This window comes from Onychomys torridus, chromosome 15 (assembly GCF_903995425.1).
Source record: "Onychomys torridus chromosome 15, mOncTor1.1, whole genome shotgun sequence".
NCBI lineage: Eukaryota > Metazoa > Chordata > Mammalia > Rodentia > Cricetidae > Onychomys > Onychomys torridus.
The window spans coordinates 47,439,737-47,454,459 of record NC_050457.1 but is presented as its reverse complement, the minus strand read 5'-3'; the positions used below and the strand labels follow the sequence as shown (position 1 = coordinate 47,454,459).

General features: G+C 38.7%; 1 protein-coding gene across 3 annotated transcripts in view; it reads left to right on the top strand.

The window, feature by feature from the left end:
• Positions 1–14,723, top strand: part of Wdr70 (WD repeat domain 70) — a 269,544-nt gene that overhangs the window by 149,914 nt on the left and 104,907 nt on the right. For all 3 annotated transcript variants that reach the window (XM_036207244.1, XM_036207243.1, XM_036207245.1), the window contains one exon: positions 207–381. In XM_036207244.1, coding sequence (XP_036063137.1) covers positions 207–381 — 175 coding nt within the window. The remainder of the gene's footprint in view (positions 1–206; positions 382–14,723) is intronic.

The window sequence follows — 14,723 nt, the reverse complement described above, 5'->3', positions numbered from 1 at the left end:
CTATAAGTAACTGAGAGATTTGGAGTAGAATTTGCCATTTGCCTTTTAATTTGTTGATATCATTCAACCAGTTTACTTTATTTCTATGAATATTCATAATTGTGACATTTTTATAGTGTATAAAAATTCTTAAAAGACAAGGTAGTCTTTATGGACTTGTTCTTTAATCTATTGTTAGTAAATGATATTCCCTGTTTCCCTTGTAGGACTGTAAGGCTCTGGGAAGTTGAAAATCCAAAGAAACAGAAAAGTGTTTTTAAACCTCGGACAATGCAGGGTAAAAAGGTCATTCCCACGACGTGTACGTACAGTAGAGATGGGAACCTTGTTGCAGCTGCCTGTCAGAATGGAAGCATACAGATCTGGGACCGGAACCTGACAGTGAGTCAAAGCCTGTTTGTTTTCTCTTGGTTTTTGAGATGGGGTTTCTCTATGTAGTCCTGGATGTCCTACTGTCCCTGAACTCACTAGACTTGGCTCACTTTGAGTTCACAGAGTTGGGCCTGCCTCTGCCTCTGGAGTACTAAATGAAAGGCGTGTATCACCAAGCCCAGTTGAAGTCAATGACTTTTAAATCATCTTTTTGCAAAGGACAGCCAAAGCATAATGACAAACATCATGTTAAAATACTATGAATTTCAATTTCCCAAATTTAGAATAATTTAAGCTGCAATATTAGTTTATCAATACTGGGGCTTTTATAATAACCAGTATTTCAGCCAACATTCCAGCTCTGAATTTTTTAGAGTATAATATTAAAATAAATTCACTCCTTTGATATAAAATTTAAGAAGCATATTACAGCTTATTCTATAAAAATCTCAATTTGGGTTTGGCAATAATACAGAACAATACTGAACTGAGAACTAGAAAACACTTTTTAAAAGTATGTAAGAAAATCATGAAAAATCTAAAATTATTTCAGTTGTTTTGTGATGCTTTCTATAATAATTTAAATATTTTATTTTAATATTCTCTCATATGTCAGACCATTTTAATGGATTAAAGTGTTCTTTCTGTAGTTTTACGTATTAGAATAAATTTTTGAAATGAAAGGGATCATACAGTCTATAGAAGTAATGGAAGTAAAAGCCCTTGACTCATTCTGTAGATTACCAATGAGCTTTAAAAGGCCTTGTATTAGTGTAGGTGGTAAAATATTTGATAGGCAAATGAATGGAGGCTACCAATGTTAAAATTGTATGCAAATGTTTTAAGATCGTTTTACATTTTATTTACGTATTTGATTGTGTGGTGTGTTGGGGGATTATGCCTGTGCCATTGTGAATGTATAGATTCCAGGGGACAACTTGCTGGAGTCTGTTTTCTCCTTTTATCATGGGTCCCAGCGTCAAAGTCAAGTCTTTTTAGGCTTGTGGGCAAGTGGCCTTTACCCACTGTGCATCTGACTAGCCCCTTCAAACGTTATAATACAGTTTGGATTCTTTATTTGAACAAAGGTTCTTGTCAAATTATTCATCAATATTTATTGAATATGTACTATATGCCAGACAGTATTCTGGGTTTTAAGAGTATTGATCAAAAATCTGGCTCCTCTGGAACTTACATTTGAATTAAAAAAAAAAAAAAAGTATATCATAGGAGACTGGCGAAAGGTCTCGGCAGTGAAGAACCCTCCCAGAGGACCCAGGTTCAAATCTCAGTACCCATACATGCCTCACAACTGCCTGTAACAACAGTTTTAGGGAATCCAATGCCCTCTTCTGGCTTTGGAGGGCACCAGACACATGGTACAGAAGCACATACATGCAAAACACCCATGTACATTAAAAAAAAATCTGTCCAGCTTTGTTCCTCAAACATTTGTATTTTAAAACATTTGCATTTTGAACAGGACCCTATGGAGCATACTTGACTTTTCAGGGATTTAGTTAAGTCAGTTGTGTTGAAATAAGGTAAAACGTAATGGTGGGGGAAATTCATAATGATAATGCTGGAAATATCTTTGGCATTTTCTGTTTGTCAGATCTTTTTATTTCTGTTTTCATCTCCACTGTAAACTCCATAAAGCTTCATCACAGCACAGAGATTTTCAAATGCCTTTGAATTGTAAACTGAATTTTAACCAGGCAGTGAATCTTTCAGTGACTGGCTCTCATCGTCTCTTGGTACTGCTAACTTAAACACAGAAATTGCTTTAAGAGCAGTGTTTTCAGAGTGCTGTACACACATGTGCCTTTCTCTTAGGTCCTGTGTTTGTAATTGTATATTTTAAAATATAATATAAAATAGATAATGATATAAAATATAAAAATATAAAAAATAAAGTTGAGTGTAATTTTTGAAGATCAGTCTTGCGTATCTTGAAATAATGCCAGTCTATTGTTTCTGGTTTTGTGGAAAACAAAACAAGGCGTGAGTGTCAGTGTTCTAAGCCATCTACTAAGGATTATGACCTAAGACATCCTGCTCATCCCAGTCTTTAATTCTGTTCTGCTGGAATTTAGTAACATGCGAGCATATGGTTTATTATACTGTATCCTATTTGTTATAATTTACTCATTTATATATTAGTATATTAGTGTAAACTGGAAACAAATTGAAAGGAAAAACTCACTATCAGGAAATACTCCTTGGTTTACAACAGATTTTAAATAATTCTGAACTGTTATTTCAACTCTCTATACTGTAGAAATCACAGAAATGAGAGCCGTGGAGAAAACCTAACAGTACCAGCTTTTACACAGGGCCACAGTAGTGCGATAGTATGTTTGTGACAAGTAGGTAAAACTGTCATAGTTGCCACATTTAAGCCTGGAGCTCTCATTTTATCCGCTTCATACACATTGAGTGGAGCACTTCCTCACAAATGCAACCTCTGTTAGTGACAGATCCTGTGTCCTAGGAACTCCCTTGACTCTAGAGCAGTGGGCCTCAGCCTTCCTGCAGTCTGTTAGTGACAAACCCTGTGTCCTAGGAACTCCCTTGTCTCTAGAGCAGTGGGCCTCAGCCTTCCTGATGCTTTAACACAGTTCCTCATGTTGTGGTGACACCAACCTAAAATTATTTTCTTGCTACTTCATAACTGTAATTTTGCTCCTGTTATGAATCATAATGTAAATTTCTGATATGCAGGATATCTGATATATGACCCCTACAAAAGGGTTGTTCAGCCTCCAGAGGGCTTGTGCATGACTGACAGGTTGAGAACCTCTGCTCTAGACCTACGCTAACTAGTATGCTAACTATCAGCCACCCAGTTCAGCAGGAATGGGAGACAAATGGGTAATGGGGTGAATGTGACAAGAAACACATTATATGCCTGCACGAAAGTCTCATGATAAAATCGGTTATTACTTACAACTAATATATACTAATATTGAAAAGAATTACATGATAGGACATGCATGAAGTTTATACTTCTCAAAGAGTTTGTTTTCTTTCTGTGTCTGCTCCCTCTCCTCTGCATTCTCCTTGTCCACTGTCCCGCTGTTTGTGGGTCACCTGTGTGTGTTCTTTGCTGTCCTCTTTAGCTGTCTGCCTGTCTACTTGAGCAACATTTTAATTGATACTCTTGCAACCCTATTACTTCACTGAGAATAAGATGGAAGAAAAGTAAATGAGAATTATCTGTGAGGTGATCTCTGAGCAGGTGGTGTCTTGCCTAAAACCTAGAATTGGTGAAGGTGGAGGCCAGAGTGGACAATCCTATGGCCTCTAGGGAGGTGTTTTGTTTTTGTTTTTGTTTTTGTTTTTGTTTTTTTTTTGAGTAAGATGGAGGATTAAGATTACAGAATATGAATTCTGACATTACCAAACCAGCAGACCAAAGCCACTATGCAAAAACCATACTGAAAGGCTCTCTCTTGAGTCTCAAAATAGTGTTGAATAATCTCTTAGAGTCTCCAGCAAAGTAATGTAACAGGAATCTTAGAAGATCTTATTAATGAAATCAAACCTGAGGCCAGTTATTGGGGTGAATGCTGGAAGGTCAGAGAGACAGAACAAGCCACAGCTTCCTCACCTTGCCATTTCCTCAGCTGATCCCGTTTCCTCAGTTTGGAAGCCTCAGAGTCCTCATCCAGAATGAATCTCAGCTGAACTATGCTGCTCAAAGCCTAAAAGCTTAACCAGCCAAATGCTGCTAGTTTCTGGTCCTCACGCCTTATATATCTTTCTGCCTTCTACCATCACTCCCTGGGATTAAAGGCGTGAGTCACCATGCTTGGCTGTATCCTTGAACAGATGGATTTCTGCCTCCGGAATACTAGGATTAAAGGCGTGAGTGCAACCATTTTCTAGCCTCTGTATCTAGTGACTGTCTGTTCTCTGACCCCAGATAAATTTGTTAGGGTGCAAAATATTTTGGGGAACACAATACCACCACAAAGTAATTAATCATAAGTTTACTACAGAAAAAAATAAACTAAAATAAACCAGATATTTTTGAGATGATATGGCACTACCAGTGCTCTAGGGGCTTTCAAGTGGGCTTGAAGGCTCATGGGTACTGTCTGTTGCCTTATTAAAATAGTTCTCAAGATTTAAAATTTTGTTTTCAGTATTATTTTCTGTTACATTTTCATAATGCACCTTTAAAAGGTACCAACATTTGTGTACATTCATTGTAGAGATGTTGAGCTTCAGGATGAAATTTTCACACGTGTTTGCCATGTCCACTGCTCATGCTCACTCCCCTGTCTCCATCTCTTGCCTTCTCTCTTTCCAAATAGATCCCTTCTTTAATTTTTAAAAATTAAAATCCCTTCTTTTATTTTTTTAAAAAGTTTTTTTCATTTCTCATACCAATCCCAGTTCTCTTCCCTCCCTTTCTCCCCACTCTCCTCCCCCTACCTCCCCCATCCCACCCTCCATCTGCTCCTCAGAGAGGGTAAGTCAACACAATCTGGCATACTAAGTTAGGTAGGACCAAGCCCCTCCCCTCTGTGTCAAGGCTGAGCAAGGTGTCCCACCCTAGGGAATGTGCTCCAAAAAGCCAGTTCATGGACCAGGGATAAGTCCTGGTCCCACTGCCAGAGGCTCCCCAGACAGATCTGGCCACACAACTGTCACCCACATTCAGAGGGCCTAGTTCTTCTTTCATTTTTGAAAACAATAAATCTGGATTCTGCAGGAGAGAAAGCAGGCAGTATGTGTCTCTGTGAATGTATCTATTTTGTATAACATGATCTTCAGTTTCATAACTCATCTTTTGTGATCCTTTTTCTCACCTCAAGTACCAAATTCAACCAAATTCTCTTATTTGCTAACTTCTTTCTGTAACTTTTCCTGTGGTGTGTGTATCGGGAAGAGGAATTTATGCGTGTGTGGAGGTCAGAAGTCAACCTTGGATGTTGTTCCTCGGGGGCTACCAACTTTGTTTTTTAAGACAGGCCTGTCTCTGGGACCTTGGGCTCTCCCTTTGGCTCGGCTTTCTGAGCAGAGAGCCCCTGCATCCCCTTGGCTCTGCCTCTCCAGCATGTGAGTACTCCAGTACTCATGCTACCACAGCATGTGTATGGGTGCAGAGCATTGAGTTCAGCTCTTATGTTTGCGTGGCAAGCATATTACCAGTTGAACTAATTCCTCTGCTCCACTTTTCTTGTGTTTGGACATTCTTCTGAAGCTATCGTAGCCCCTGAAAATAAGAGCGTCACTTCATTTTGTAAAGGTTTATATAGTTTATAAGTGTATGTACTATGATTGGTTATGAAGAAGAAAAAAATACGAGAGTTCTTTTTTCTTCACCTTTCCAATGTAGTAACCCAAATTTCCTTCAAATGCAATGTTAACAAGTTAAAAATAAAAGATTTTAGAAATTTGTGATATTTTGCCATATTATATTGTATGCTCATTTCTAGGCTTGTTTTGTGATAAATCTGTCATGCGTTACGTATTTTTCAACAGTCATATAACTTTGACTTGGAAAATATTTTTACATAGTTATTAATCATTTTCTACTATCTACAAATGTGAAGATGTGTAAGGAATTCATTAAAAATTTATCTTTGAGATTATTTCAACCAAAAATAATTGCTTTCAGGTTTGTTTTTAAAATTTCTGTGACATACCACTTTGTGTCGACCTCAGACGTAATGTATGGAGGACCTTTTGGTATCTAATTACTCCATAGTCTATGAATGCAGCTCCATCTTTCTGATAGTGGTAGTATCACAAAGGTCATTAAACAGGATTTCCAGAGGCTAAGGCTCACTTACAGCCTGATTCCTGTCCCATGTCCTCTGCCAGGTATCTTCTTCCTCCTTCTGCAAAGACTGATCACTTAATAATTTTCACAGCTTTTACCCCATTATAGAGAGCCAAGCGAGAGCATTTCAGTGTTGACTCTAAGTGGAAGGACGGTAGTAACTCATGGAAGAAAGTAATGTTTTCAACAATTTTAAAATATCAAATAATTTCGAAAAGGTTTCGGTATCTTACTTTGAGGAGGGGCAAAAATAAAAAACAAACAAACAAACAGCCTACCTCTGAAAAGTACTAAGAGCAATGTTAGATATCCAAATTTAGATGTTTGTCTCTTAGGCTTGGTAGTGAGGATCTAGAAAATTATGAAGAGACACAGGAAAAGTAGAGTGCATATTTGTAAATGCCACTCAAGACATACAAGCAAAACAGGTGTGATTTGCTACTAGTCAGTACTGAGTTCCTAAGATAAATAGTATCCTGAGATCAAGCTCTACCATTCTTCAAAACTCTTAAGTACTTTAACAACTAAAAGGGAAGACGGAGGTAGGCCAGTAGTTACTGAGATGATGCTCTGTGCATGCCCTGTCTGGGTGCTTTGATACATTATCAGTTACAAAATTCATAACCTAACTAGGTAGGGATCATGCCATAAATAAATTATTTCAATGGCTGCTTTTCATAAAAAGCATGTCTCTAATTCCAAACACAATAAGTAGGGCTGCGGTAGCTCAGTAGTAGCTCAGGGTAGATAAGTGGACTACTGGGTCCAACCTCTTACACCACAAAACAAAAGCAACTGTATAAACTGTCCAAAATCACTTCAGTTCTAATTGTTCAAATATTAAATAAAAATGGTAAAGATCTGAAAAGGCTTTAGAGAGCCCCCTTAGTCTGGAAGAAGTGCGGTAGCCACAAATCTTTCTGTGAGCTTCATTCCTTCCCTGCTGTTGTGGTTGATTGTTACAATTATTGCTCTTATGGAGTACTACCACTGCCTAGGTGATATTTTAATTTCTTTATATGTAACATTTCTTAGTCCTCAAAGCTGTCCTAAGATAGAAATGCTATTATTATGAGGAAATGTAGACACAAAAAGAATGGGGAGCCTACCCAGTAGCATAACTGAAGCCATTCCTAGACCGTCTGGTTCATGAGCATTGTGGTGGCTGGAATGAGAAGTATTCCCCATAGGCTCCTGCATTTGAATAGTTTGTCCTTGGCTGGTGGTGCTCTTTTGTTGAGCCTTTGGGAGGGGAGCCTGGCTGGAGGAAATAAGTTACCTGGGTCAGGCTTGACTGTTTGTGGTCTCACCCCTTTTCAAGGCAAACCAGATGGAGTCATGGGGACAGGAGAGTGTACAGGCACAGCCCTGGCGGGCAGCGTGCTCTAGAACCATTCTTAATGTATATTCTGTCACTACATTTTACTGGGGTTATTTGAAATGGTATTTCTAGAAGTCAGGATGAACCGCCACATCACAGGCAATAACTGGTGCAGAACCCCACAGGCAGCACAGGAAGACGTGCGAAGGCCCCTTGGAAGAGCAAGACTTAACAAACTGATAGAGGCCAGCTAGCCTGGAGCTTGTTTAGTCCGAGGAAGACAGGCGGGAGAGTAAGGCAGACACCAACCAGATCACTGCAGCGTTTCACTATTGGAAGCGTTCCTTCCCTGTCCATGAGCCAATTTCACCTCATCAGTTAAGTAAGCTCACCATCACCAGGAGCCAAGCTCATAAAAAGATGAGATTTTAAAGTGGAAGTTGTTTGTTTGTTTTTAAATGTGAACCCAGTAGTTTGCTGGACTGTTTTCAGGCTTCACACTCCTTTGTTTTAGTGTTGTAGCTCGGTAGGCAAAGGTTGGGGTGAGATAACAATCAAATGAGTGTGTTATAGATTAATTTAGCCTTTAGTGTATGGTCATGTTTATTTGCACTAACAGTATTTTCAATCTACTGTCTTCCAAAACATATGGTATTAATAATAGATAATATTTTTAAACATTTGCTCTGTGCCAGGTAATGTTCCAAGTGTTTCATTTACTCTCTTGCACGCTCTCACGCATGCATGCACACATGCACATATATGTGGATTCAATTGATCCTTGTAGGACAATACTGTGAAGTAAGTGCTATTGTAAGGTAATATTTTAGATGAGAAAATTAAAGTGCAGAAGAGAAAAATGTAATGACTTGCCCAGTCTTATACAGCTAATAAGTTGTAGAGCCAGAAACTCTGACTCTAGGATATCACTTTATGGCTAAAAAGGAAAAATTGTGATGGAAATGTGCTGAAAATAATTGATTCAAAAGAATGATGAGATTGTTTTGTCATGGTTTACTGACTTGAATTCAGACAAAGAGACTTATTCAGACAAGATGACACCCACCCCCATCCCTGCCTCCACACACTCCCTTGGTTTCTTGAGACAGGACCTTGCTGTGTAGCCTAAGCTAACTTTGAGCTAACTTTGAACTCTCACAGTACACCCCTGCTTCATATTCCTGAGTGCTGGAATTGTACATATATGCCTCTATACTTGTTTCTAAACTGAATATCTCACTTTTTAGCCCAGGCTGGCCTTGAATTCTCATCCACATTATATGTAATCATAATTAGAGATGGTGATTCCATAGCCCTGTCTTCAGTTTCATTAAGACGACATGTCCAAAGCCTAGCTCACAATCTCCTCTGGAAATGCACCCCCAGCTATGCTCTATTTAACGGCCATCAGAGAAAGTTGATTTTGGCTAATTGTTTTCTGAGTGTAAAAATAAGTAGCTCATATTTATTTGAATAAATATTCATCAAAAATAGAAAAGTTTATGAAGCAAATGAGTCAGCTCTAAACACACCATGAAGAGATAGGCATTTTTAGATCATTCTGTATAGTCATACACAAGGTGGGTGTGCCTTGTGTGTATGCGCTCTGGGGTTTTAAGGCTTTTAGTAATCTTCCTTGCTTAGGGTCTAAACAGATTGGAAAATCAGACTCATTACTCAAGCCTGATGAATGAAGGCCAGAATTTATCATTATTACAGACAGAGTAGAGGAAAAGCCAGAAATCCCTACAGACTAAATCCTGCAATGGGACAGGAGTCCACAGGGACCTTAGCCAGAGCTGCTGAAGGGAGACAGTGCAGGAACAGAAAATCACTCCCTCGGGGCAACTTGTGTCTTAAGAAGAAAAGGAAGGACCGCAAAGGCCTGTTCGTTATTCTTCCCACATTCACAAACTTTTCTTTCTGTCTGTTAGGTCAAACTGCTAAACTAGCTTCATTCTAAGGGAGGGGTGAGTAGGGAGGTGGGCAAGGTAGGGGTGAGATATTCTTCCAAGGGTTATAGGAAGTCATGGGTGGATTTGAAGAGAAGAATAACAGGATCCAGGTTACATTTTGAAAAGAATGATTCTGGCTATTCTTAATGGAGAGTAGCCATAAAGAGATGTTGGAGCAAGGAGACCAGGAAGTGTTTCAGATACCTAGACAGTTTCCTGGATGAAAATGGTGGTGTTAGATACTTAGATTTTAATGAATTTTTGAAGTTAAGGATGACACATGAGCATTCAGCAAAAGGCACATTTAAAAATATGTTTTTGTTGTTGTTGCTTAAGATATGGTTTTTATATATACTGGACTAGCCTGGAACTAACTGTATAACTGGGCTAGCCTGGAACTAACTGTATAACCAGGCTGACTGGAACTAACTGTATAACTGGGCTAGCCTGGAACTAACTGTATAACCAGGCTGACTGGAACTAACTGTATAACCGGGCTGACTGGAACTAACTGTATAACTGGGCTAACCTGGAACTAACTGTATAACCAGGCTAGCCTGGAACTAACTGTATAACCGGGCTGACTGGAACTAACTGTATAACTGGGCTGACTGGAACTAACTGTATAACCGGGCTGACTGGAACTAACTGTATAACCGGGCTGACTGGAACTAACTGTATAACCGGGCTAGCCTGGAACTAACTGTATAACCGGGCTAGCCTGGAACTGACTGTATAACCGGGCTAGCCTGGAACTAACTGTATAACCGGGCTGACTGGAACTGACTGTATAACCAGGCTAGCCTGGAACTGACTGTATAACCGGGCTGACTGGAACTGACTGTATAACCGGGCTAGCCTGGAACTAACTGTATAACCGGGCTGACTGGAACTAACTGTATAACCGGGCTGACTGGAACTAACTGTATAACCAGGCTGACTGGAACTAACTGTATAACCAGGCTGACTGGAACTAACTGTATAACCAGGTTGACTGGAACTAACTGTATAACCAGGTTGACTGGAACTAACTGTATAACCGGGTTGACTGGAACTAACTGTATAACCGGGCTGACTGGAACTTTAACCCCTTATTGTCTTTTCCTCCCAAGTGCTGCAATCACTTAGTACACACCACCATGCTCAACCATAAATCATGCCTTAAAAAATTAAATAGAGGCCTTAATTTGAAAAATGATTATGTAAATCACATTTTATTGTCCCCTGTATTATTACTTAGTATTCTAACAGTAAATAGACTCTGGGAGTTGAGAATTTGGATTACAGTAAATGGAGGATGCTTGCTTTGATTTTGTGCTATCTTAGCTAATTTTGAATAATTAATTTTATTTTGATTGTTATTTGAACTGGTAATATGAGGTAATGCTCACTACTAAAAACTAACTAAATAAAATCTTTTGACATTTTATTTTGAAGCACAAGTAAAGACCTTTGCAGATGTCTAGCTAGGGCTAGACATGTTAATGTCCTCTAACACGGCCAGACTCTGCTGATGGGCACAGTCTCTAGAAGGCCTATATAAGGGATGCCTCTCTCTAGTAGAGATATTTCCCGAGCCATGTTTCTCAGCTTCAGGACATCTATGATTTATTTTGTAAGCTGACAAGGCCAAACATTACTGTTCTAAGCATTATAAACAAAATAGTAAATGTTAAATGTTCATTTAATAGAGCCACTAGTGGGGCTTTTATATACAGAAAGCAGGGCCTGAGCCAAAACTGGGAAGCAGTTCTCTGGTCTGCGTGCATTGGTTCTCACCTACTCTTTGATTCATTGCAACTGGAGGAGTGACGCAGCCAGTGGTCAGTGCCAGGGGAGTCCTCTCTGGTCTGTTTTCTTTTCTTTCTACTAATTACTCAAGACTTAGTAATTGACCAAAATTTTTGCAACTTCTCAGAAACTTTCCGTCTGTTATAGTGAAATTAAAGGGCATAACAAGACTCTGTTAAACCTCAATACTTCAAAATGCTTTAAATATTTACCAGTTTGGTTCTTTATCTGTGTGTGTGTGTGTGTGTGTGTGTGTGTGTGTGTGTGTGTGTGTGTGTGTGTTCTTTCTATGTTATTAATTAGGGAGGACCGAATCCTTATCCAGACTTACTTTTCAGTTGCTCATCCAGGTTCCTGTATAGAGAGCTGTCACTTTACTTTCGGGCCCCAGTGTCTACCAGGCATGGAAAGGATTGAGCCTGCACTGATGTGCATAGAGCTAGTAGAGGCTTCCACATAGACTGACTCTCTTGTTCTGAAAGCAGTTCTTAGATGTGACCCATCTGAAGACATAATAAGGAGAAGGCAATGCTGTGTAAAGAGGTATATTTTTAACTACCCCAAATTACACTTTATATTATGACCAAATACAGACATGTCTTTGCACAAATACAGATATATCAAATGGAAAAAAATGAAACTGGGAATGTAGCTAGAGTATAAACAGCCACATGGTCCTGGGTTAAGTCCCCATCACCAAGAAAACAAATACAAACATATTTTAAAAAAGGAATTTACCATATCCTCTTCTAATTTTGCAATATGTAGTATATTATGGCTCTATTATCTATCCATCCATCCATCCATCCATCCATCCATCCATCCATCCATCTATCTATCTATCTATCTATCCACCTACCTACCTACCCACCTACCTACCTACCTACCTACCTACCTACCTATCTATTTATGAGACAGGGTTTCTCTGTATATTCCTGACTATCCTGGAACTAGCTCTGTAGACTAGTCTGGCCTTGAACTCACAGAGATCTACCTGCCTCTGCCTCTCAAGTTAAAGGTATGCACCACCACTGCCTAGCATATTACAGTATTTTTATTCCACACTATCCTATTTCTTAAAATGCTGATTACGACCTATTATATTGATTTTTATGACCCATTGAAATAGAGTTTACAAAACATAGCATGCCCAAATATATGATTTTTTCTAGCAACCTTTAAGGTAGGAAAGGGTTATATTAATTCTTTCAAAATGCTGCTGAATGCACTTGGAAAATAGGAAGTTAGACAGAATAATCAGACATAAGGAAGAGTCTGTGCACAGGAGGAAACAGAGCAGCATGAATATAACAAGGCACTTGACCAGGGCAAGAGAGAAAGAGAAGCACAAGTATGTAGACTACGAGGTAGGTAAATGCAGAAGATAATTGCCATTGTCTAAGCCTCAGAAGACTTCTGACATCAGGAATCACCCGTAGTTAGAATGTGCTAGGTGATGGTGTCCTGAAAAGCTCCTCCTTTAACTTATAAAATTCTTACCCATCAGCTTCACATAGTCTCAGAAATCTCTGTACATTTCAGCTCAGTGTCCTTATGAGGTCTATGCCCCGAAGCTCTCTGTGTGCAGCAGCTTTCATAACTACTGGATTATCTATGCACCACTTTTGTTTCTTCCACTGTTAAAATTCATTTCTTAAAAAATGCTGAATACTTAAAATCAAAGTGATATTTACTTAATATAAAATTAGCCACTTACAGTGCACAAGTCGGTGGTATTTAGGCTGATAGCAGTGTTGTGCAGCTATCAGCTTCCTCTAGCTTCAACATTGTTTTAGCAAGCCATAGAGCATCCCATCGCTATCAAGTCACCATCCCTGTCCACTTATCCTTAAAGACCACAAATAGAAAATAGAACATAACTGTTTTTAAAGTGTACTAAAAATAAAGTAATTGCAAATACCAAGTGGTTACTGTTGGCTACCAAGGTCTGAATCAGAGATTTTCCTGGTAAAGGATACTTAATACATTATATACATATATGAAAGTAGGGGTTGGGGATTTAGCTCAGTGGTATAGTGCTTGCCTACCAAGTGCAAGGCCCTGGGTTCAATCCTCAGCTCTGAAAGAGAAAAAAAAGGATGTATATGAAAATATCAGCAGTTCCCACTATTTTTTACAACTAATATGTGCTAACAAAAGAGGGGATGCTAGTGCATATTATGGAGTATTAAAGAGAACAACAGGGGCCATGCTGTTGTACACTTACAGAAACAGGGGAATCAGTAGCAGTTCAAGGCCATCCTCAGCTACACAGTGAGTTTGTAGCCAGCCTGGATTACATGAGACTCTGTCTTAACATCCCTCCACCCAAATAAAAACACAAATCACCACTAAATCAAGACTTTCTGGTTATTCAGATTAATTAAAGAGAATTTTACAAACAAGTTTCTCATCATGAGATTCATTTATATTTAATGGCATTCTTTTTCCATGTAAGTATATCTTGGCATTCCTCTGTTCTTTCATTTGATTATTAAAGGGAATCTTGTGTAACTAAATCTTTGAAGTCAGAATGTGTTTTACATGGCACAGTGATTGCTGTTTTCCTTGTTATCCTTAATCCTAGTAACAGTAAGCTAGATGCTTTCAGAATTTTGAAGAAAATATACAGGTATTACTTACTCTCAAATGATATAAAGCTTTGTGGTAAAGATCAAATTTTCATGATTTAAGACTTAAAATTAGGTGGTGGTGATATATTTGCTGGACAAATCTCTGTGAGTTCGAGGCCAGCCTAGTCTACAGAGCGAGATCCAGGACAGGAACCAAAACTACACAGAGAAACCCTATCTCAAAAAACAGACAAACAAGAAAGTTAAAATCAAACTAATAATAATTGATAGACAAGTGGATTGTATTCACAAAATTTACTGGTTTAAATTATCTGTAATCTGTAGACTTTTTAGCTATTATTATAAATACTCCAGACCAACTCAATATAACACATGTTGTTGTATTGTTTTGTCCTCCTAAAGTATCTTTGACTTGATAAAAACCTCAGTTTTTCATGTAAAAACAGTGACCTTCATGTGTACGCAGTAATAAGGATCAAATAAGATAACCTTTGTGAAAGAGCATAGGACAATGCCTGGTACTTAGTTGAAGGTCACTAAGTTTCCATTCGTGTATTCAACACACATTCATAATCTTGTAGTATGTTATTGAACTGCAGCAAGACCGGTTATCCCCAAAACTGGTTGGGGGTGGGTGAGCTGGAGAGATGCCTCAGCAGTTAAGAGCACTTGCTGTGCCAGCAGAGGACCTAGGTGGTTCTCAGCGTCCATGTGCTTCATTCACATCAGGTTCACAATTGCAGTTCTAGAGGATCGAGCTCCTCCTTCTGGCAATACATATACGTGCATGCAGGCAAAACACTCAGACACATAAAAATTAAAAATAAATAAATCTTTTTTTAAAGTAGTCTTTGTTTTACTGTAACATACAGAGCTTGACTGGAGAACTCTCC